General features: G+C 48.8%; 1 protein-coding gene across 2 annotated transcripts in view; it reads right to left on the reverse strand.

Annotated features, from left to right (window-relative positions):
* The window catches only part of SIAH3 (siah E3 ubiquitin protein ligase family member 3), a 68,768-nt gene extending 44,217 nt beyond the window's left edge, over positions 1–24,551 (reverse strand). Inside the window, exons 1-2 of one of the 2 annotated variants that reach the window (XM_073894520.1) lie at positions 23,050–23,420; positions 16,795–16,896 (exon numbers count right to left, since the gene is read on the reverse strand). In XM_073894520.1, the coding sequence (XP_073750621.1) occupies positions 16,795–16,833 (39 nt within the window). In that variant the 5' untranslated portion in view covers positions 16,834–16,896; positions 23,050–23,420. Of the gene's footprint in view, positions 1–16,794; positions 16,897–23,049; positions 23,421–24,374 lie in introns of those variants that run through there. The other variant, XM_025874520.2, reaches the window with a different exon arrangement.
* Between the last annotated feature and the right edge of the window lie 613 nt (positions 24,552–25,164).

The raw sequence follows: 25,164 nt of genomic DNA on the forward strand, positions 1-25,164 counted from the left end.
GGGACCTTCTCCTTCCCCCATGTCACACCTGCTGCAGCCACGCACAGCCTCTGGGCCTTTGTCATTATCTTGCTTTGGCCGCAGGATGGCCTTTCCTCCTGCTCCCTCCTGGCTACCTAGATTCATCCTCTAAGACTCGGCTTTCTTCCCAGGCTCGCGCACACATAGATGGAGCCCAGAAAGAGCCTCAGCGTGCAGGGGCCCCTGCCTTCCTCTCCCCGGCCCTCAGTACCCCAGCCCTGTGGCTTTGTTTCTTGGTTTCGCCTTAGCCTCTTCCCGGAAGGTGTTTTCCCTTGAACCTTGCAGGGCTCCTCCTCGGAATGTCCTTTTCCTTCAGATTCTAGGTCGCACGTCACTTTTTTTTAGAGAAGGCTTTCCTAGGTGACCCAGTCCACAGAAGCTTGTTTTAACTCTCTGTAAAGCATTTAACATTACCTGGTATATTTGGGTTTTTTTCCTTCCTCCCTGGACTAGATTGAGATCAACCCCATGAGATTGGGGACCTGTTTATCTCATTCACAAATGCATCCCCAGTGCCTAGGACAGTGCTTGGCATATAGTAGGTGCTAAATAAATATTTGAACGAATGAATGAAGAGAGGGATGGCTGGCTGGCTGGCTGTCTGGCTGGCTGGCTGGCTGGATCAGTCGTCTTCTCTGCAAGCCCTCCTCAACTTTCCAAGCTATGTTAGAGGCACTCTGTGCTTTCTCCTCTCACTCCCCTCAGGCCTGTGTTGTCACCTTTACTGTACGTTAATGGACTGTAGCACCATCACAACTACTAACGCAGTTGGCATCCTTAAGTACATGTCTTCAAACTGAACACAGGTTTGCCTGCTAGAGAAGTCTATAATCCCATGGGAGAGGGAGGCATGCTCAGAAAGACCTTCGCCCTCTCTGTGAGTTGTAAGTGCCCCAAAGGGAAGAGAGGAAGTGACACGGGGCTGCAGACCATGGTCTGCCAGCTTCCCATGCTCCTGGGGTCCTAGGCACCCCCAGGCCAGCTGTGACTGGATCCCCTAGGACTGTTTCTGGGAGACACACAAGTGGACTGGGATGAACTCCGGGCACAAGGTCAGTCTACAGAGTAACCAACAGTGCCTTCTCCACCCCAGTTCTTCCACCCCCCACCCCTGCCATGGCTAATAGTACTTCAGTTTCATTCATAGCAGGCCTGAGCCACTCACTCTGTTCTCGGTTTTCCCAGCCCTTCTTGGCAGTTCTGGGTGGCCGTGTGACCCCCGTTCTGGTCCGTGAAACTGAAGGGGCATCATTTGGAGGTGGGGGCTCTGAAGAAGCTTTTGCTTTCCCTTTCGGGCACAGTTCATCCTTTCCCCTTCTATTATTTTTGAGAGCAGTCAAGATGGCTAGAGCCACAGTGAGCATCTTGTAACTACAATGTTGACACCCCCAGGGAAAGAGCAAGGAAATCACAGGGAGGCCAGTGTTGATATTTTGAGCACCTGAACTAATGCTAGAAGCTCTCTGGTCCGAGTCTTTGTTCTGTGAGATGAATAAACCTCTGTTTGTTCAAGCCACTGGTGCTGGATCCTTCTGTTATTTGCAATGGATCTTGTTCCTAACTGATGGGGAATTATGCAGACAGGGCCAGTCCAGGCCTGGAGCTGGTCCAGAGGCCACAGAGTTCATAGAGGGATTGAGAAAGTTCCAGACTGAAGAGAATGAAATGAAGAACCGGATTCCTTCCCACCTTCAGTACAGGCAGCTTGCTCCTGGGACAGACTCTTCAGTCCCACAGGCTTCAGGAGAGACCTGAACTCCTGGCTGCATCGGGCTCTGGTTAAAAGGGTCACCAGGTTAGCCTCGTGTCCGTCTATAAACCAACATAACATTCTGCGCCCAGTTCACTGCCACGTCTATCAAGAAGGCTTTTCATTGTACCAATCTTTCCCACGAAGATTAGTCCCTCCCTCCTTCCTTTGTGCTCCCATAAGTCTTTGCGGCTCCTCCACCCCTGGTAGGCTTCACGGGCATCCTACGTGTGCAGTTGCACTGGGCCCCGAACTTAGAAGGGCTCCAGGCTTGATTTAATGCACCCTGTCACTACTGCGAAATTCTTAATTTTTTAACCAACACCCCATATTTTCACGTTGCACTGAACCCCACAAATTAGGTAGCCAGTCCTCCACTTAGGAACTTTGTGACCTTGGGCCTCTGTGGCTTCTCTGAGCCTCTGTTTCCTCATCTGCAAAATGAGAATAATGAAAACTGCTTTGCAGGGTGGTCGGGAGGACCGAATGAGACATCATGAGCAAAGCAGCCCCATGGTGCCCGGCCAGCCAGAGTGCCCTGTTCAGCTTCCTTCTCTCGAGTATATATTTCTGCCTGACTCATAATGAGATGAGGTTGGCCACATGTCCTGCTGCATGGCTGAAGTTCACGGTCCCAATGCCTCATCTAGAGGAGGGCCAGTTAAGCGCTTTGAGGGCCAAGAGCCCCTTTATTTCCTCCTACAGTGCTTGGGACGGTCTCTTGTCCTTGGCAGGTGCTAGGAAAGGTCTGATGAATGTATGAGTACTACTCTTGAAGCTCCTAGAGCTCTGTCTCTTTCGAGGTTGATTTAGAGAACAGCATAATTTAAACGTGGTATAATAAGGAAGGCATATTCAGTATTTTGGAGACTCGAAAATGGTCATCCCAGCTTAACTAATATAAGAGCAGTCAAACTCTCCTCTCCACCCACGCCGAGCTTCCAGTGTGGAATGAGATAAGAGCCAGGGCATTACCATAGGAATCAGATGCAGTCAGGACCAAGCCTCTTTCGGGGCCAAGGTGAAGTCCCCCGTGAGAGCAATAAAGGTCTTTTTCAATAAGCCGGTCTCAGCAGCAGCAGAATGCTCTAGTTTCCCTCAGGATTGAATTCTGTCACATCGTCATGCCTGATGGTGAAGGGGAAACCTGCTTACCCTGCAGAAACGTCGACACCTAGACCAAGTGTGGTTTAAAAGAAATCAGCCCGTAAGAATGAGTGGTATTGACAGAATTGTTAGAAGGGAGGAGAGTTTTGGATAGAGCTAACTTGTTTTGTTGTTGTTTTTCTGAGAAAAACTACCTTGAAAAATCCATACATCGCGAAGTTTCAAGCGTTTTAATAAGCAACAGCTCCCATAGCTGATTCCATAGTAGATTATACAGCTGACACAATAAAGGACCACCACAGACCGAGCACTGACTCCTTCCACCTTTCCCGCAGAGCCGCGAGGAGGTAGACATGTTGATCTTACCCACTACGGATTAAGTAAATTGAGGTTTAAGAGGATAAGTAACTCGCTCAAGGGCACTGAGCTGGCAAGCCCAAGGTGACTGACTCCAAAAACTGCTTGTGTGTAAAATGCATTAATCTCAGATGTGCAGCTTGGTGGATTTTCAGTGTGCATGACCCAGTCACCCACTCAGATCAAGATATAGGACACTGCCAGCATCCTGGGAATGTCTCTTGTGCCCCTTTCTCAGGCAGTCCCCCTGCCCCGCCCCCACCTTGAGGTAACCGCTCTCCTGACACCTATCTCCCTCAAGTAGTTTGAGGCAAAACAATCTTGCTTCTGCCCCTTCCTGCATTTTTTCCTTGGAGAAGACCAAGAGGTGCTTCTTTCTCTCAAGTCCACTAATAAATCATATGTAAGTGTGTGCACACATATGCACGTACACATGTATGTATATATAAAGGTCTTTAAGGTCAAGATTTCTCTTCACCATCAGGCATTCCAATGCAACCAAATTCAATCCTAAGGGAATCTGCTAAGGGAACCTAGAGCATGCCACTAAGTCTAGCTTATTGCAAAAGACCTATTTAGTGTAGCAATTTCCTTGTGTTTTTAGAGGCTTTTTGTTTAGGACATGAGAACCGTATCTCGTGATTCCCCTCTCTTCACGGTGAGGATGTCCTTCCTTCTGGCTCAGGTGCAGGCCCACGCTCAACATTAGCAAGACAAGGATCAGATAGAGGCTCACAGACCATTTGTCTAGACGTTGCAGAGTTATATACCAAGCCAAGAGACTGTTAAATAAAACACATGCTTTCTTCCTATCTTAATGAATAAACATCTTCACAACACTTCGGAAAGCCAGCCATAAATTTAGGGGGCTTGGGCTCCTCAGAGTTCCGGAACACAGGGGTGGAGAGAGAGTCAACCACGGGCAGCCCGCCTCCCTTGTCTTCCCATCTCTGGCTCTGTCCCATACCTGATGTGTGTATGTGGCCACCCCAGCCTGTACATCTAGATTCTGCCACTGTCTCCACAAAAAGGAAGCCTTGACTACCTTCCAGGCCCTACGGGCATGCATGCCGGTGGTATGGTGTGCGCTTGGGAGAACAGATCAGCCGAAGACAAGCCCTGGATACCCAGAGAGAGGCCTGGAAGGGAAGGTGTGAGGTCCAGGTAAAAACATTCACTTGCGGCTGCAGATTCCTCCCCCACATGGTGGGGCACAGCCTGAGGAGGGCCTGGTGAGACCCACAGAGCATGGGGTTTAGGATGCCCTCTTGTCTGGTCCAAGGGTGGTTCCACAGAATAGAGATCACTGTCTCAATCAGGAGACAATCCTCTTCATTTTCAAAGTCACTCTGAAGAGTTCAGTTTGGTTAAAGACCTCTTCAGGGAATGCTTGCCATATGCCAGGCAATGAGCCATGCATGGAGATGGATGGAACTTGCTCCCAGCTCTCCAGGACCTCAAGTCTAGTGGGAGAGCTCAACAGTTAACAGTTTTGTGTCATGATAGAAACACACACGTTCGGGGAAGGACTTCTGGAAGTAGATGGCATCTGAGCAGTCCTGAAGACTGAGAAAGTACTAAGCAGACACAGAAGCGGGGAGCGAGAACAGCCCGAGTTAAGAATGGTCTACGCAGAAAGCGTGGAAGGGTATCAGGGGTGACATGGGAAGTGTAGTGTGGGAAGAGGCCACTGTATACTCTCCCGGGAGCAAGGACCTTACCTCCAGGCCCTGGGGGAGCACTGGAGACTTAGAGCAGAAGTGGGACAAGGACACACTGACATTTGTAGACATGTGACTTTGGCACCCATATGGAGACAATGAAATTGAGTAGAAGATAATCCAGGTGGGAATTAATGAAGATCTGCTTATTCATTGATTCCCTAGATGCCCACTAAGCCCTGCAACATGCCAGGCATTGTTGTACACCAGGGGTACGACTGGGAGGCCAAGGCAGAAAAAGTCCCTGTCCGCAAGGGGTTTGCATTCTGATGAGAAGGCAAGGACACCGTAGATATGTAAAGAAATAAATTCTTCACGTTATTTCAACAGATGTAACTGCTATGGATGATGAATAACGGGACAGAGATGATGGAGGGGAGATAAGGAAAAAGAATGGAGTAGCTCATTTGTTTATGTGTTTCTTTATCCAGAATATATTTATTTACTGAGGGCCTACCATGGGCGGGAGCACTACAGTGGAGAGATTCCACAGACACTGGCCCTGTTAGCACAGCACTGATGTCTCATGAGAGCACCAGACATCATTCAAATATTCCACCACTGGAGCTCTTACTTTGAGGAAGGAGCATGGGTCTCTGAGAGTAGGTAACCAAGGAACATGCCCGCCCTGGGTGGTCTGAAAAGGCTTGCTCTGGCTGGGTGGAGGAGCATCCCAAAGGCCCAGGGGTGGCAGGGAGCAAGGCGAGCACTAAAGCTGAACCAGCCTCAAGGGGCTGGAGGGGCAGGGAGAGAGGCTTGGAGGGAGACCACCCGGGCAAGCAAGGGCCCTCCCATGCCCAGCCCTGTTCAGGAACTTTGCCTTTTTTTAAAGTGAGCATATATTTTTTATACGATAAAATATATAAAAACCCACAGTTTGCCATTTTTTACTCTTTTTAAGTGTACAGTTCTGTGGCATTAATTACATTCATGATGTGTGACCACCACCACTATTTCCAGAACTTTTTTTATCACTCCAAACAGAAACTGTGACCATTAAGCAAGAATAATTCTCCACTGCCTCTTCCCCTCAGCCCCTGGTAGTTTTGAATCTACCTTTTTTCTCTATAAACTTGCCTATTTGAGATATTTTGTGTAAGTGGAATCATACAATATTTGTCCTTTTGTGCCCGGCTTATTTCACTTAGCATCATATTTTCAAGGTTCATCCATGCTGTAGCATGTATGTCAAAATTTTATTCCTTTTTATAGCTGAGTAATATTCCATCATATGTATAGACCATATTTTGCTTCTCCATTCATCTGCTGATGGATTCTTGGGTGGTTTATACCTTTTGGCTATCTCGAAGAATGCTGCTCTGAAGGTTGGTGTACAGATACCTGTTTGAGCCCGTTTCCAATTCTTTGTGGTATTATATATTCCAAAGTGGTATTATGGGGTTACATGGTAATTCTATGTTAAATTCTATGTTTTGAGGAACCTTCATCCAGGCACCTCCTGTTTTTTAAAGGAGCTGCACCGTTTCATACTCTCACCGATAGCGTATGAGGTTTCCAGTTCCTCACATCCTTGGCCAACACTTGTGACTTTCCAATGCCTTTATCCTAAGAGCATCACGTCTAAATCATCCCTCAGAACCTTCTCCGACCTCAAGTCTGGCAGGCAATCTGGAGAGTCCTCACCTGTGGTGGGACTTTGATGAAGGTGCGTTCCAGCTGAAAGAATTCAGGGGAATACTGTTCAGGATCTCTATTACCAACATCCGCTAGAAGGCAGGGATGGAGATGGGAGGAAACCGGATTAATAGGGAAACTGGGGAAGAATTGGGGCCTGTCCCATGAGGTACCCGTCAAGTAGGTCTTGTGAGAGTCCTTTTAATCTCTCCATTATAGTGCTGCTTCCCATAACAGCCCCCCAGGAAATAAATATATCTTCATAGCCGGAGCCCAATAAATAGACACATGAATGAGTGAGTGGGCTACTCCATCTTTTCTTCTCTCTCATCTGTCATCTGTAGCCCCTTCTGAAGACCTGGCAAGGGTTCTACTCCCTCAGGAGCCCTCAGGCTCCTGTCCAGTGGACCCTGCCAACCATCCTGGGTCTTTTCTGGTCTTTTTTTGGCCTTTTCTGGTCTTTTCTGGTACTGAACCACTGCTTACTTTGACAGTTATCCTACCTGGTACTCACAGCTCTGCAAGAAATTAGGAAAAAAAAGGCAAGTTGCCTCGAGTCCTTTTTAGAACAAGGCGGGGCTAGGCAAACACATAAAACGATGAGAAAGGGGGTCATTTATCCCAATACTGCTCTCCAGCCACATTGTGGTATAAAGATCTCAGAGCACTTTGCTGTTTCTCATTTGAGCCTCACCATAAGCCGCCGAGGTTGGCAGGCTGAGGACTGTTTGCAGGGGGACCGATTCAGGGAGGACAGGTGACCCGCTGAAGGGCAGAGCAGAAGTGTCAGGGACAGCTCTGACTCCATGCCCAGTGCCCGCTTACCTTCCCCCAGCATAGTCGTGACTCACCCCTGCCTTGCTGCCCCCACACCTGCTCGGGGCCCTTAGGAAGAGCTCAGCCAGGCTTTTAATAATCAATCAAGAGTTTTCCTGAGGCGTCTGCACAGACTTTTGGCTAGTCTTCTCAGAAGCTGTTCTTGCAAAATGCTTTCTTATTTTTTGCCCAATCAGAACTGAGGTCAAAAAAAAAAAAAAAAAAAAAAGCCCTTCCGTTCTCTTTTTTTCTGCACCAGCCAGCCTGGCAAAGCCTATTTCATTCCCAAAATTCAAATTGGAAACTGCCTTCTGTTCTCATTAGTTTGGGTTGTAGCAGTCATTACATTCTAAACAATTAATCCCCGAATGCCAATTTCTTACTAGAATTATCCTGGACTCAACAACTGGTTTTCTTAGCAGCAAGGCTGAAGCAATTATTCCTGGCTTTTGTAACTAAACATGCTGTGCTTGGCACTTTACCATGTTTTCATCATCATTGAGTTATCAACATTTATCTCTATCAGGGGAAAGAAAAGGCTGTGCAATTGTGAAGACCCACAATCAGGCAGCCCTGTTTACTGACATCCACGGGGCTCCCTGGGGCTCCTTCCCTTTGCTTGGAGGAGAGGGAGGAAGTCCCCCAGGCCCCAAGCCCTACCTGTTCTCCCACGGGGACTAAGAAGGCAGATTTCCCAGGGGAAGAGGCAGCAGAGGGGTCTCAGGTTACAGGGCAGTGCTAGCTGGGAGCTCAGGGCCTGTGGCTGCTAGACAGTATCTTTTGTCCTCGTGGGGGCTGTCTCCTTGGGTTCTCGGCTCAGTTCTGTGGGGCACAAAACCTTCCTTCCAAAGCTGGGCTCCCAGAGTCAGCAGGAATCTGCGAATCTGATGGAATCTGTGGGATTTCTCTTTCCTTCCAGCAGGGAAGACAAGGCTGCTCTGAGTGGGAGACTCTGGCCTAGCAGGCAGCTCAACTCACCCTGGGCTGGGCAAGGCCAGCTTCCCTTTTGTGCATTTCCCCAAACTTAGCCCTTCCGGAGAAGTGGCTTGGCAGGAGACACGAGAGCAGCTCTGGGACCAGACTCCTGAGTTCATGAGCCCGGCTCCATCTCTCACTGCTGTGGGGCTGTGTGAGCACATTGCTTACCCTCCCTAGGCCTCATTCCTCACCTGTAGAGTAGTGATAAGGAGAGTTCTATTTCACAGGGTTATTTTGAGGATCGAATTAATATTTATAATGAGAATAGTGTGCCTGACACATAGTAAGTGCTTTATAAATATGTGTTTAAAAACAAATAAACAGGAACTTTCCTTAACAATTGAAGGGGTTTTTAATGTTCTTTTGCCCCCTTTAGGTCTGAGAGCCCACAAGATAGCACATAAGGACAGAAAGCTTGATCCCCCATCCCCTAAACCGCAAAGCCCCCTGATTCACTTGAATATACCAGCAAACAAATCTCAAACTCGTGTTCTTTTCAAAGTCAAGCTGTGGCACCACTGCGGTCGTGACCGACCCCAGCTCTCTCCAAAAGTGGAACCTAAAACATTTTCCAACAGCCTGTAGAGACCTAGTCTTCAGAAGGTCAACTCCTAACCAGTTACAGTTGGAGCAGCTCTAATACGGTGGCTGGAAGCCAGAACCCACTAGCTTCCTCTCTCCTTTGACTGCATCACCGTCAGGCCCTACGGACACAGTGGGTGCCCCCCTTCCATCTGGCAATGACACTACCACCACCAGCAACAGTACTAGGAGCTAACACCTGTGTAGCATTCAATCTGTGCCAAGCTCTTTACCATATTAACTCATTTAGTCTTTATAGCCACCCTAGGATGCAGGCACTATTATCATTCCCATGTTACAGGTGGGAAAACTGAGGCATGAGGTAAGTTAAGTTACGAGTCCAAAGTCACAGGGCCGATAGCTGCGGGGGCAGTAGTTGAACCCAGGCAGTGTGGCTCCAGAGTCCATCACTTAGCATCGCACTACATTTTCCTGTATCATTGACCTCAACCATGAGCCCAGATCCAGTCTGGGCTCAGAAACCCAACCCTCTCCTCAGGCGGGAAGGATCTGGTGGGGGTTGGGACCGAGTCTCGCTGTTGGTCTAGCTCTGGCCCTATCACCTGACTGCTCTCTTCATACTGAGTTCATAGCTTAGAGCAGCCTTCACGACATCGGCTCTGTCTTTTGAGTCTCTGTCTTGATAACCCTCTCTGTTCTCCGGCTTCCTTGCCTTGTTCTTACGATCCTGAGCCTTCTATTTATTAATTAGACCTACATTTGCTAAGCACCTATTATGTGCCATTCATTTATGCTCAGGCTGAGGACATGGAGCCTTTGGGGGGCTCATGGTCTGATAGGGACACAGATATGCAGATGACCGCATAGAGTGAACGAGTCGGAGGGCTGCGAATAAAATCAGTGCGGGATCTGTGAGGTAGATGAGGCAGGTTTGGTTCTCCCCGGGGAAAGAGGTTGGCAGGAAGGGCTTCACAGAGCAGGTAGCCTGGGCTCCTTCCTGCCGCTCCACACCCCTGATGCCAGCCACCTGCTGGGAATTCTTGCTGGCTGTCTCTTTGCACACACCTCAGCCTGCAAGCCTGGACATGCCCATGTGACCTCAGAGAGTCATAAAGAATTGCATTTGTCACCTCTGTTTTCTAATTGGTTAGTGGAAATTGTCCAGGCATCCGCTGTCCCAGCACCTGCACCAGGCAGGGGGAGTGGAAGCTTCTAGCTCCCCCTGGACCCCCCCCCCCGGGCCGTCCCGTGTGTCCGGGAGTTGTGCCCTGGCCCTCCATTAACGGCAGCCCGGTCCATCCCTGGTCTTCCCGGCTTTGCGCGGAACGCACATCGTCCCAGCGCTCCTTCTGCTCTACATCCCTTTGAGAGAGCTGAGGTGGAGGAGGGGACCCATCGTACCAATCCCTCATCCAGAGAACAAAAATCAGATGCAGAACATTTGAAGACTCACCTGGTGACTTTGGATAAGTTAATTGCATCATCCCCCCATCTTTAAAATTTTCCCTTCCCTGCATGACAAAGATTTCTTCCTTTCATAATCCTGAAGTCTTTCTCATCCCCACAGAGGGCCTTTTAACCCACTAATCAAATTACGGCAGAAGCGTCTCTTGGAGACGTTCTTATTTAACAAGGAAAGAAATGAAAAGAGAAAAACAAGGAAGGAGAAAGGCGGAAAGGAAGGGAGGAAAGGAAGGAAGAGAGGAAGGAAGGAGAGAAGGCAGGCAGGAAAAAGAAGCCAGTGTTTATGAGGACACTACTATGTGCTTGGTGCTGGTCTAGGTGCTCTTCCACATACTTGCTACATTTAGTCCTCCATTCGCTTCACACCGCATGCCTTCTTATAGACAAGGCAAGTGAAGCTCAGAGTGGTGAAGGCACTTGCCAAGGGTCACACAGGAACATTGGAGCTCAATCTGAAGCCATGTCTGTGTCCAAAGGCCATGATCTTTTTAGTATATTGAGAGGTCCGTGGAATTTCACTTCACTACCAAATTGCTGTCACTCACTATAAGCGGGTTAGGCTCCTACAATGAGCCCACTTGCATTCACCATTTTACTTCCCTTGCCAGTGCACCATTTGGTGTAAATTGCCTCAGACCTCTTCACAGAAGAGGCAGCCTGGAGATAGGGTCAATGATAAAGACCCATCTCGGCACACCAAGGTCACCTTGCAGAGAGGCACAGAGCAAGTGTCACCTTCTCACCTGACAGATGGAGAAGCCAAGGTTAAATGACTTGCTCAAGACCCAGTGGGAACCGAGCCAGACTGCGGAGAAAAAGCTCAGCCTCTTGGTTCTGAGAAAAGCTCCTCAGCCAAGTATTTTCAAGAAGTGGGCGGAAGTGCCTGGGAGCTCGCCTTCCCGCCTCTAATTTCTCTCGGATTCTTGGAGAGCCCCGTGTATCTGGCACTTGCTTCAGTAAGCACGCCGAGAAGGGTCCAACTGGCATTTATTTAATTACTGTAAACAGATGCATCACTTTGGCTTCAGTGAGGCTGGTTCTCATTGTGCTCATCAGCCCTCCTGCTTACGGGGAGGCTGGGCCGGGCGTGGCGGGCAGCAGGGGCGCCTAAGATGCCAGGCACCTGCCCCGCTGTCCTCCATCCCATCCCCCTGAGGGGCGTGGGGTGCCATGGCACTTCACTCATGGCGGGGCAGTTTCCTCACGACGTCCTGTCATTCCTTCCCCGTCTGGGTCCCCTGCAAGCCCCGTGCAGCCCTCGGGGCTCTCTCGGGATTGTCAGGCTGCTGGAGGAGGGCCCTGGCGTTTACTCTGGTGATTTCCCCTTGGCGGTGCCTGGCTGAGTGGTTTCCCCCTTGCTCTCCAAAGTCGGTATCAACATTCCTCCGCATTTCTCCAGCTTGCACCCTGGAAGCAAACCTCACCAACATCAAACATCGTTCCATTTTTCTCTGATAAGCTCGCCTCTCAGATTGATGCCTCCCTCCCTCAGTTTGTCTCACAGCAGTTTGGGAAAGAGAAAATGTTTGTAAGGAATTAGGGGAAAGGTTTACCAGAAATTAAGGTGGAGGCTGAGTTTAGATAGCAAATGGTCATTAAAATTTCATTTCTCTTTGGCTTTAGAAAAAAAAAATAGTAATAAATATGGCTGCCAATGAGACAGGACATTTCAAAGGCCTGTGGATCTTAGAGAACCGGTGTGACATGGTAAGAGGCACGTTCTCTTAAAGGACATTTTCACTTTTGTATAAAAAAATTTCCTTTCTTTTTTTTCCTCATAGAAAAAGTGGCCTGCTATCCCCATGTTTAGAGAGCAATTTGCATTTGTGATGTGGTCAACTAGCTCCCATTGTCATTGAGAAGCAAGTGAGGTATGGACAAGGTAATCTGCATGCCCCAGATTTGGGGGTCAGTGCTAGTTTCAGACGTCTGTCTGCCTGTTAAAACATGTAACCATTTATCTGTTTGCTTATATTGAGGTAAACCTGTATATAGCGTTATATTAGTTTCAGGTGTGCAACATAGTAATTCGATTCTTGCATACACTGTGGAGTGATTGCCACAATGAGTGTAGTTGCATCTGTCACCATATAATTGACCTCCTTTACCCTTTTCACCCACCCCCAAACTCCTTCCCTTCTGGTAACCACCAGTCTGTTCTTGGTATCTCTGAGTTTTGTTTTGTTTTGTGTTGTTTGTTTTTTTAGATTCCACATCTAAATAAGATCATATAGTATCTGTCTTTCTCTGTCTGACTTATTTCATTTAGCATAAAGCCCTCAGAGTCCATCCATGTTTTCACAAATGACAAGATTTCCTTCTTTTTTATGACTGAATAGTAGTTCATTGTGTGATGTCTATCTGTAGATTTAGATATCTATAGATATGTATAGATATATAGATAGAGATATATAGAGATATAGATAGGTATCACATTTTCTTTCTTTTTTTAAAGATTTTTTTAAACTTTTATTTATTTGACAGAGAGAGACACGGCGAGAGAGGGAACACAAGCAGGGGGAGCGGGAGAGGGAGAAGCAGGCTCTCCGCGGAGCAGGGAGCCTGATGCGGGGCTCGATTCCAGGACCCTGGGATCATGACCTGAGCCGAAGGCAGACGCTTCACGACTGAGCCACCCAGGCGCCCCGATATCACATTTTCTTTATCCACTTGTCCATTGATGGATATTTAGGTTGTTTCCTTATCTTGGCTACTGTAAATAATGCTACAACGAACACAGAGGTCCATTTATCTTTTTGAACTAGTGTTTTTTTCTTTGGATAAATACTTAGAGGAGTGTAATAGCTGGATCAGGTAGCAGATCTACTTTTAATTTTTTGAGAAACTTCCACACTTTTCCTTAGTGGCTGTACCAATTTACATTCCCACTAAATAGTGCACAAAGCTTCCTTTGTCTCCATAACCTCACCAGCACTTGTTACTACTTGTCTTTTTGATAATAGCTGTTCTAACAGGTGTGAGGTGATATCTCACTGTGGTTTTGGTTTGCATTCCCCTGATAATGAATGATGTTGAACATTTATTCGTAAGCCTGTAGGCCATCTCTATGTCTTCTTTGGAAAAATGTCTATTTAGAGTCTCTACCCATTTTTTAATTGGGTTTTTTGTTATTTTTGCTATTGAGTTGAGTTCTTTATATATTTTGGATATTAATCCCTCATCAGATATATGACTTGCAAATATTTTACCTCCTTCAGGAGGTTGCCTTTTCATTTTGTTGCCGGTTTCCTTTGCTGTGCACCCATTTAAAAAAAAAATGGTCACGGAGGACAAATTTCTTCTATGCAGGATAATTTGGAGTTGGGCGTGTAGATAAAGTTGTTGCAAAATTTTCTCTGAAGTATTTTATGCAAATCATAATTTTTATTGAGCCTGAGTTTAGAGGGCTATGGTTTTTGTGGAAATTTCAGGACAAGCAATTGTATTATCAAGAGGGAGAGACAGCTTAAGACAGAGGTTAAAAGCCCTAACTAAACCCTACTGCTTGGGCAAGTTACTTAATCCCTCTGTGCCTTAGCTTCCTCCTGTGCACATTGGGGATAGACTGATGGTGTTGTCCTGAGGATGTTAAAAAAGGCAATTCAGGTAAACCACTTAGCACAGCAGTTGGCAGTTTGTAAGTGCTCAGTAAACATTAGCTAATAATAATAATAAAAAGCACACACACATACATGGTCTTAACTTGGGTTCTCAAAAAATAGAGCCTGAGATAAGGACTTGGATGCAGTAGTTTGTTTGGAAAGTGATTCTCGGAAGCAGGAAGAAGGGAGTCAAGTCACTGCTGTAGGCCACAGGGGCTTGGTTCCACCAGGCAGCATAGAAAAGCCCAGAGAATGCCTCCCAGGAATGTCCACCAAGAGCTGGGGCAGCTATGGGTGGATTTGATGTATCTACACAGGGGCGAGTAAGACAGGATCCCACCTCAATGTTTTTAAATGAAATATAATGTACTCAATCCTAGTCCCATGGCCAAGCAAGTGGGCTCCGTTGTTTTTTGCGGAAAGAGAACACTAACGGATGACTTAGCAAGAAATGCTTAAAAGCACAGGATTTTAATTTAAGAAGTCTCCACCACCATGAACAAGCTCTTCCACCTTTTCCGCTTTGGTGTTCTGTATCATGGAGAATGGTAATAACACAGCACTTCCTAGTGAGAATTAAATGCACAGCACTTAACACAGGTCCTGGACATAGCCTGCCTGCAGTGAATGGTAGCCGTTTTGGGGCTCTTACTGGCATTACTGTTGTGATTGTGTGCATACCTGAGACAGGAGAAAATGATTGTCTAAAGGTTTCAGGATGTGTAGCTGGCTTAGCTTAGTATAAGTCACAATATACCCCCGATTTATAGAAAGGAAATCCGAGGTTCGGGGTGGTTACTCGCATTGGGCTTCCTGGGACATCTTTGACGAGGCTGTAGGGGTTAGATCTGGGGGGCCTTGATATCTGGCTGCAAAGCAGGGCAGATGTTTAGATTTGCCGGCCAGTCTTACAAAATCTGTTATTGATCTGTATATGGTTCTCTCTGTGTGGGCCTTCCTGATGCCAAGCAAACCCCATCTTCCCTCTCCAAATGTGGTCTACAATGGCCTTTCTCCTCCATAGAGGACATTCTCCAGTCTTGTCGTGGGGGGCCCAGCCTTGCCCCTTCCACAGGCCACTCTCTCCTGGCTGGAGTTCCCGGTGCCTCGGCTGGAGACAGCCCTGCAGCACACAGCTCCCTCCTAATCACAAATTCCTGATTAAAAATACATTAAAGGACAGAGAGATTATTAAGAGATACGGCATCTTGCAAGTAAAACTGACATTTCCAGTTAGACCACAATTCTAAATGATCCATAAGGACCTTGTTCTATGGCTAAAAACATTAGGCTGGTTTCAGATCTGTTTCCTGAGGGTGTTTTCATCTAGGGCCCATGGGTAAGATGAAAATGTAGCTTTTTTGTAGAACTTGATCCATCTGCTATTTGAAAGTCTGGGGTTATGGCTTCGTGCCTTTGGTGACTTCATTTGGAGCCTCATCCCTGTCTTCGCTGTGTATTTGTGCCAGCACGAGAGACCCGAGGAATATTTTTACCTTTTAACGCCCCACCCCTGCCTGGCTGGTTTACATTCTGGCACATTCCTGAGGACAAGGATCCTCTGGGAAGATGTCCAGCATTGCCACAGAGTCATATTAGAGAGGCAGCGTCCTTAACTGGCATCCTCACCCCCAGGCTGTCACAGAGCAGTAGACTGTGCCCCTCATCAGCTGTGACCTTGGGCAAGTCACTTCATCCCTTTGGTCCTTGTTTTTCATACCAGGACCTGGACTCGAGCATCACTCTACCTCTCTTACTTTGAAGAGACAGTGCTTCGAAATCTTAGTCACTCAACACAGGTCATCTTATTGCTGACCCTTCCCTCTGTCTAGTTGGAGTAGGAGAAGGTTGGTCACTCATGCGAGTTGGGCAAAAGAAGCTTGGTCAACTCTTGTGCACCAGGTGACATCACTATGGGACCCAGCTTCATAGTAATGATAGCTCCCATTTATGGAGTGTTTATTATGTGCTAGGGGCTGTGCTAAGCACCTGAAGTCCGTCACATTACTTCATCCTCAAAGCAGTCATTTTACAGGAGAGGAAATTCAAGCTCAGGGAGGTCAGAGAGATCACTCAAGGAAAGCAGCTGCATTGGACTCAAACCCAGATCCATCTGACTCCAAAACCTGTACATTAAAGCCTCAGCTAGAATGGTACTCTCTTCTTTCCTGACACTGCTTTCTCCCTTGACCTCTCTCCTGGGACTGGAGTGACCAGTCACGGATTGGACAGGGGAGAAGGGTCTTGTTCATCTCCTTCTTATTCTTTCTTCCACCATGCTGGGGATCAGGTTTCCCTGTCCACTGGGCTTTGCATCCTGCCAGCTTGCACCACTATTCAGAGGCCACAGAGGGTCCAAAGAGGTTGGCATCCTCAGAATCGCCATTGGTTGTGTGTGTGTGTGTGTGAGTGTGTGTGTGTGGGGAGAAACTCAGGCTGGAGTGCAGGGGACCTGGGTCTGTGGCCTAGCTTAGTAGTTTTATAAAACTCTCTGATGATAGTGAGATCCAGGAGTTCTTCGTTGGCTCAGAAAGGGCAGAGCATCTCTCTTGCCCGCCCCCCTCGATTGCAGAGGCTGCAGCCTTGATGGAGCACCGTCCCCCTTCATCCTTGCCTGCTCAGAGGGAAGCTGCTTCTCAAGGCAGAATGAACTGAAGGGCAAAGAGAAAATGTCCCGTCTCCCAGGGAGCGTGCAGTTTCTGCCCACCTCCAGCTCCCCACCCTGCTGAATCTCTCAGTGGTGTCACTCAGCTCAGATCCACAACCCTCCGGATCAGATGCCCCTCACAGAGCCACTTACCCATGTGCTTACTCGGCTGCCGCTAATGAAGTCATGCATAAGTCATGAGGGGCAAGTTTCAGGATGGGTGGAGATGGGGACTTCTCTGCACGGCTTCTGGCTCTGTGAATGACAGGGGACCCAGCTCTTCAGCCCCTGTCCCGCCACAGGCACCTGTGTCCTCCTGAGACCCAGCCCCTCCTCCGTGGGACGAATGGGTTCAGAACCCAGGCAGTGTTCTACTTCAGGGCTAAGCACAAAGGACAGATCTTACTTTTACATAAGGCAAGAAATTGTTCTATTCAAAATTCTCTTCAAGGCCAAGGGCAATTCATGAATATCAAGAAACAGCAAGCGGGAGGCTCACAGAGAGGGAGGGAGGGCAGGGAAAGACAGCCAGGTCGGGCCGCAGGGAGTTGCCAACGCTTCTGAGGAGCTGCTTTCCTCATAATGACCATGTTGAGAATAACAACTGCTGTTTACTGACTCTCTACAGCAGACACTTTCCTCACGTGAGCTCATTTCAGTCTCACGTTGCCATAGCAGGTGGGCTTTATTTTCTCTCCTTTAAAGACGAGCAAATGGAGCCTCTGGGAGGCTAAATCATTTGTTCAAAGTCACACACCTACAAGTGGCACAGTCTGGATCTGAATTCAGGCCTGGCTGCCCCAACGCCCGTGTTTTTCCCCTATGCCCACTTCTTCTCCCCATATTGATCTGGTGGATTTAAAGGTCTATGCTTTTGACTACGTATCTCTTTATCCTTTGATTTAAAAAATACGATGTGTGTGCATTCACGTTAATTGTATTATTTTTTTTAAAGAATTCAAAAAAAAAAAAGGAAAGGAGATTTATGGCAGGGCGGGTCAGGGATTGGGGGAGGCAGGATGATGCAGAGACTTCAATTTGCTAAGGAAATGTGGGTTTGGTGAAGCGGGGGATGGTAAAGTATGTGGTACAACGCATGGGGTCATACTGCTGCGGCACAGGAAGGGGTCCCTGCAATTTTCTGCTCTGACAGCATGCACCTAAGCAAGGGATATTTCATTTGGGCTAATTTGAAGGGAAGCCTGTGAAGACACAGCCCAATTTGGGCAGTGTCGGGGATATAGGTCTGGCATTAGGAGACCTAACTCATGGTTCCATTTCTGTCACTCAATGGGTTGACTTTGCAAAAGTCCTGTAGTGGGTTGAAGGGTGGCCCACAAGATGATGTGCTCATATCCTGATGCCTGGAACCTGTGAGTATTACCTTATATGGCAAAAGAGTGAATGTGATGTGACCAAAGGTAGGATTAAATTAAGGATCTTGAAAGGAGAAGCTTATCCTGGATTGACCAGGTAGGCCTTAAATGCAGTCCCGTGTCACCTTGTAGGACAGCCACACAGAAGAGAGGACACACAGAGACGAGAAGGAGGCAGTGTTACAGCAGCCCTAGGAAACGAATGTACGTCACTCCCCCTCTCTGGCCTCAGTTTCCTGGACTATACAATAAGAAGGTGTGACCTCCCAGCTCTGACGTCCTCCCTGTCAGTCCCTGAGCCTCAGAACCCTGTGGTTCTGGTCTGGTCTCCGTCCTCTGGACAGGTCTCCGTCCTCCAGATTGACCCCTTCCAGGTGACATGTAGCGTCTAAACAGGTCAACTTCCACCTGTGAGGAACAGAGCTATTGGAGTCAGGATGACTTTGTGAAGGGTAAAATCCCTTCACAGACAGTTCTTTTATTTTTCCCTATTATTAATTGCTAGAAAAATACTCTGCCTTGTCCCAGGGAAGTCATCCAAGTAGCTCTGACCTCTCTGTGGATTTCAGGGAACGCTTCCAGAACTCTTTTCTCCTTTCTGCCACAGTTTCTGCACCTTGAGGGACTGTGGTTAAGGGAGCTGCACAGAATTTGCTTTGGCGCTGCTGGAGAAATGGAGTACAGGGGTAAGGGGCTCCCCTCCCCTCAGTGCCAGCTTTAGCCTTCCTGCAACTCCATCACTAGCTCCCAGCTAGCCAAATGACTGCTCGGGGCTCAGGGCTGTTAGTTATGTGACTCAGGAGCCTCATTTGCGATCGTCATTAACCAGGAAAGCTGCACAACTGCTCCGTGCCCGTGGAGTGGAGTGTCCGACAATATTCACAGGAACCCAAGGGCTGGAAGAGGCTGCACGGGGAAGCTTTCAGAAGAAAGCCCAGGGAGCACCCACCACCACCAGTTTCAGCCCCTCCCTTATCCTTTCCTGGCCCCTCCAAGGTGCTAATGAACTGCGAAGAGACTCAAGACAGGGCAGCAGAAGGAAGACGGTGACATTTCCAGAGGATGGGCAACGGGATCCTCGGAGGTGGGTTTTGTCAACAAGAGCTGAGTAACCCACACTCTAGCTATTAAACAATCTTGTCAGAAGCCTTGAACTGCTTCAAGACAGGTGTTCAGGCTGAACACTCCAAAGGGCACCTCTAAATCTCTAAAAACAATGTTCGGGTCTTTAGCTCTCATTCAGCTCCCTGCTGCGCTGTGTCAAGCAGAGTCAGTGAAAGCCCCAGGGTGAGAACAGGATTTCCGAAGATTATCCCACAGCCGAGGCGGTGTTTGGCTCTGCCACACATCTCTCCTCCTCGGTTCTCTCCTTTGGTGATCCCCCTCCTCCTCCATGCAGCCCCGTCCCCTTCACCCATCGCTCAACACACATTCGTCCACACTGGTCAGGTTGGTCTTAGAATGAAAGGCATGTGGATGTTTCAAGTAATGGTACTAAAATGCCCAGATTTTAGATTTAGGGTCAGTCAGGCACTGAAATCAAAGCGATTGTTGTCCCACGGGCCCCTCCCATCTTGTGCATGCATGCGTGCGGGTGTGTGTATATCTGTGTATTGTGTGTGTGTGTTTCTGTCTGCAAGCCCAAGGTTAACGGGTACAATAAAGGAGAGGTGTGGGGGGGCACCTGGGTGGCTCAGTCGGTTGGGCATCAGACTCTTGGTTTTGGCTCATGTCATGATCTCAGGGTGGTGGGATCGAGCCCCGCGATCGTCTCTGTGCCCAGTGGAAAGTCTTCTTGAGATTCTTACCCCCTCCCTCTCCCTCCTCCTCTGCTCCTCCTCCCCTCCCTTCCCCCCACACGCATTTGCAGTGTACTCGCTCTCTCAAATATGCCTGAAAAAAAAAAAAAAAGATGTCTAGGACTAGCTGGATGGAGGCATGAGTAGCCTTCCAGGACAAGTGGGGGAAATTATACCTCTGTTCTAGATGCTGGGGAGGGCACTGGGGGTCTTAGCAATGACTTTGGTACTAGCAAGGGCCTTCAGAAGTTTGCCAGAACGCTTTTTGCTAGCCTTTCAGAAACCTGTTTATCAAGGGCTGTGGTCAAGAGGAGGAAGTCATCCAGCCAGCCTCAGCACAGGTACTGTCTGCTTGGGAAGCACTAAGAACTGACCCTCGAGGGGCTCTGGCTACTGCTACAGGGCCTTCCCTAGAAAGGCCTGGGTGTGGGGACTGGCCATCCCACCCCTTGAAGGACATCCTAGAGATGGGGCAGGAGAAGGGAGAGCTGCCCAGGACAGGGCATTCTAGAAGTGGCTAGTGCCGGTGGGAGAGGAGCCAGGAGAGAAAGGATTTGGAAATAAGCAAAAAACATGTGGGAGAAAGGACTGCTGAATCAGGACCAGGAGCTGGAGCCCTCACCAGTGCTGGCCTGAAGCCTGCTAGCCACATTTCTGTAGCCTCTGTGAATGAAGCAGAGAGCAGCAAGCCAAGAACGCTGGCTTCTCGGTGGTCACCTTCCATGAAGTCAGAAGGAGAAATGGGGGGGGCATCATCTGGAATCCCAATCTGTCTAAGGAGCCATCCGTACAGGAGGAGACAGAAAGACAGACCCGGGGAAACACAGAGTGTCATTTGTACTCCATGGAGAGGGCTCTGCCGTGCATGCTCCCACTGCCTGCCCCATGCTTAAAGCAGAAGTCCCCGGGATTCCGATCCCTCGTGTTCCAGTCTAGCTGCTCTAAATGGCCCTTTTAATCCGGGGGGGGGGGAGGCTTAAGGGGTGTAATGGCTTCACTAGGGTGTCTGCATTCCCAGGAAGGCTTCCGCTTTCCATTTAGAAAGAAAGGCTTCAGCTTGTGTGAAGGAATCCCAGGTACTGAGTAATCGCCGTAATAAGATTGAATATGAAGGTGACCTATAGAAGCATGGTAAATACACGATTTTCTCTGCTCAGTAAGTGAATTTTGATTATAACTCAGCACTTGCCTCCGGTCCTCGAATACTGTTAGCATTCTCAGGAAAGCCTGGGAAAGGACAAAGTGCAAATATGCTTCCACAAAGAAAAACACAGGCTTCCCAGCCCTCTTTGTAGCTGCACACAACTTAGAAAATTGAAAGCAAGGTTGCCGTCTCTGTCCTTGGTCACCATTTCATGTACCAGCCTGTTCATACAAAGTGCAGGGAAGCACCACAGATCAATAGCTATTCTGGGTTAACATTGCCACATCGTTTTTTTCTTCAAAAAAAGAATCCCCCCCCCCACGTAGATTGCCACTTATTATATCCAAGGCATATTTCTGTGGTCTGTCTATGGAAATGAATGCTTAGAAGAAGCACTTTTCCTTTGAGGTTTTATTCACTTTTTAACGTAAGTGATGGGGCCAGCCATGCGCCTGTAGAATTGTTCCTTTAAAAGCTCTGCAAATGGCTGTCAGCCCCCAGGTTTGCAAAGCAGGTAAAACTTACCTGACGGGCCACCTGGATCCTGGAAGCACACAAGGTGCTTATCGAGACCACCATAAAGTGCTCTGGGTTGCAGAGGTCTCTCTGCCTGGCACAGCCTCTGAATCCTGTGCACGCTGCCAGACCCCCGGCAGCATTAGCAGTCCTCACCTTGCTTTTACCTTGCTGACGCTTGTCTGAGCAAAACCTCAAAGTGGTTTTTTTATGGGAAATGAAAAGCCAAATGAATATGTGTTTCAAAAAGTGAGCCACGGAAAATAGCCTCCCAAAGCATGTGTCACCTATTTTTATGTTGCTGCTTATATGGTTTCTAAGTGGGTTAAAGGCTTGAAGTGACAACTTTTAAAGTTCCTCATGGAACCCCACAAGTTATGTACAATAACATGATTTTTTTTAAAGATTTTATTTATTTATTTGAGGGAGAGAGAGAGCACAAGCAGGGGGAGCAGCAGGTACAGGGAGAAGCGGGCTCCCCACTGAGGAAGGAGCCCGATGCGGGGCTTGATCCCAGGACCCCAGGATCATGACCTGAGCCGAAGGCAGACGCTTAACCAACTGAGCCACCCAGGCGTCCCAACATGATTTTTTTTCTTTTTTGGAGGAGAGTGCTAATAAAGCACGTCCACCTCTAGGAACTCTTGTTAGCCTCACAGAGCCATGGGCGTTCCTCTGTCCATTTTAAAGGGGAGGACGGGAAGGCTCAGAGAGATTGACACTTTTCAAGGGCCCACAGCTGGTCAGAGCTGGCCCTGAGCCTCCAATCCTGACTCTGACCTCCTGGGTTTCGGGCAGCAGGACAACTCACCAATATCCAGGCAGACATCACTGCAAAATATTCACAGAAGCGTTTCACCCCACCCTAGCCCACCTCAAGATCTTAGCACTCCTCTCCTCCGCCATCAGCAGCACTCAATGAGCCATACAAATTCAAACTTTGGAAATGCTAAGTCTCATAAACAATTTTTAAAGGTATTAAAATGCAAAACAGGAGTAAACAAAATTTCTTGCCACAGGGAAGTAACTAATGTGAAGTGACAAAATAATGGGAGTTCGAATGCGGTCTCAAAAGTGGCCATAAAATGGAATTCAGAATCATATTTTAGTATGTACGCCATACACTTGCTTTGCCAAGGGTGACTGGCAGCAAATTCTCGTTTATAAAACTAAGGCATGAAGGTAAAAAGAGACAGTGGAATGCGGGGAAGGAGAGCGAGGGCGAGAGCGAGAGCGAGAGCGAGAGAGAGAGAGAGAGAGAGAGAGAGAGCATAGGAAGGAGAGAGCACCAGCAGTTGAGCGGAGATGGTGCTAGTCACAGATGGGGTATCTCAGAGAGCCAGTTCCTAGGTCTGTGCACTATAGCAGTCCCAGGGCGGTCCATCACCCTCCACCCAGGTCTGGCCACCCATAGGGCCTCCGGGCAGCTGCCCCTCCTAGGTACCTCCAGGAATCGGGGTGGGGGTAGGGGAAAGGCACCCATCAGTGCTGACCCGCGGGGCTCTGGTTGAGGAGAGCCTGACGCTTTATGGGAGTTTATAAAGTGATGAGCAACAAGCAACACTTTTCCTACCCAAGAGCAGCGGTGGGTCGGAATGACAGACCCAGGCTCACAGAGACGGTTCCGGCGCTCCTGCTGCGGACACGCGCTCCTCGCGGTCACTCAGCCCTGCGCACAGTGAGGAGGGCAGGAAAGCAACTCCCAGTGAGTCCATCCTTTATTTTCAAACAGAGCCAAGGTGGCTCCGAGTTTCCCGTTTGGGGAGCTCATCTGCGCCACCAACACCCCCGGCACCGTCTTCCTCTCTTTCCCAGCAGCCCTAGCCAAGGGCTCTTCATTCGCCTCCCCATCGGTCTGAGCTGGGAGGTGGAGCGGCCTTGCCAGATCCCGGATTTGGGCTGTTTCGGGGGAAAGGGCATTGACCTGAAGACACAAACGCAGAGGCAGCGGCGCCAGACGCGCAGCCAGGCGGCCTGCGCTGATTCAGACAGCAGCTCCCAGCCGGTGTCATTATTACACAACTGCAGCGAATCCTGCCCCCTCCCGTTCTCCCGTCCCCCGTGCGAGGGGCGCAGCCTGCTCCCAGCAAGCGAACTCCTCCTGGTCTTCCCGTCCCTCTCTCTCTCTCTCTCACTCACAACGATAAACACTTCGCAGAAAGAGCCCCCTCACCCACTCGCGGGTTCCGTTCTTGGGGGTTCCTGCCCCCCCCCCCCCGTCCCCCATAGCTACTTCAGCGGTGACCAGAGGGGCTTCCAAAATCCATGTGCTTGCCTGCCTTTCCAAACACATGGGACGGTCTGCAATTTGGGTAACTTTTCAAATCCCGTCTCCCGAACACTTGCCCACGAATATTTGGGAGCGAGAAGAGGACAACCCCTTCTCCCTACACCACCCTTGCTTCTGACCCCGACCGACCCCACTCATAGGCTGACAGCTTGGGGAGGGGGGCGAGAGGCTAGACCATCACTCCAGTCGTTCCTGCCAGTCCGGGAAACAACACGCTGTCGCCGAGAGCACAAGACACTTAGAAAGCGAGAAGGATGGGGTGCCTGGGTGGCTCAGTCGTTAAGCGTCTGCCTTCGGCTCAGGTCACGATCCCAGCATCCTGGGATCGAGCCCCGCATCCAGCTACTTGCTCGGCGGGGGCCCTGCTTCTCCCTCTCCCACTCCCCCTGCTTGTGTTCCCTCTCTCGCTGTGTCTCTGTCAAATAAATAAATAATCTTAAAAAAAAAAAAAAGAAAAAGAAAGAAAGAAAGCGAGAAGGAGCCGCGGCAACCCCTCCGGGTACCCAGCGCGTCCTAGCATTTGCCGGGAGCTCCAGGGTGAGTGTGTGTGTGTGTGGAAGGGCTGGAACCCGAGCCGCGCGAATATAAAATGATAGACAGCAACTCACCTTTAGGTTGTGCGTGGGGTTTACAACGCAGACAAGTTGCCCAGCAGCGGAGAAAACCCGTTTAGCCTTGTAGTGTTGAAAGCGGAGGTGAATGAGATCTAACACAGCCCCAAAGCACTGGGTAAAGAAAAGCATCACAACTTTTGGGGGGTTGTTGGCACAGGGAGGCAGCGGAAGAAGCTGTTAAGTCCTTGGGCTCTGGAAGGAGCGCAGCCTCTGAGACACTCCGCTCCAGCCCGGCTTAGCGTGCCTTCATATTCATCATCAAAATAAGACGGTTAGAATCTTGCAGCAGTGAGGCGGCCAATCAAAAGGACAGAAATGTTATCCTTGAGGTGCAGAGACAGCCAATAACAAATGCCTCCCCTACCGAAACTCCCTGATGAATTGAGCCTGGCAGAGAATGTATTATTGAACATTACCATAGATCAGCACATTGCATTTATCTTGTGATTACAGCCAACCATACATAATGCTGGGGAGATAGGCTGACAAAATTGATTGCTTAATGTGTTTCCATTTATTAATTGACTTAATTTAACATGAGAGCCTTTCTTAATGCGCTGGTAAAAACGTAAAGCATTTAAACCGCCAAATAGTAAAACACCCTGCTCCAAAGTAGGCAGATGGATAACGCAGATCAGGGCTCGACTCACCAGAGCTGGTTGGGAGAAAATCAAATATTACAAGACTCCGATTCCAGATAAGGATTTGGCAGCATAGAAACGTGCATCTTTCAATCTTGTGCTCTCTGCAATTTGGATTTCAGCCCCTTGATAAATCTTACTTT

Source organism: Callorhinus ursinus, unplaced genomic scaffold (genome assembly GCF_003265705.2).
Source record: "Callorhinus ursinus isolate GAN/ISIS: 27379988/994484 unplaced genomic scaffold, GSC_fseal_2.0 scaffold7, whole genome shotgun sequence".
Classification (NCBI taxonomy): domain Eukaryota; kingdom Metazoa; phylum Chordata; class Mammalia; order Carnivora; family Otariidae; genus Callorhinus; species Callorhinus ursinus.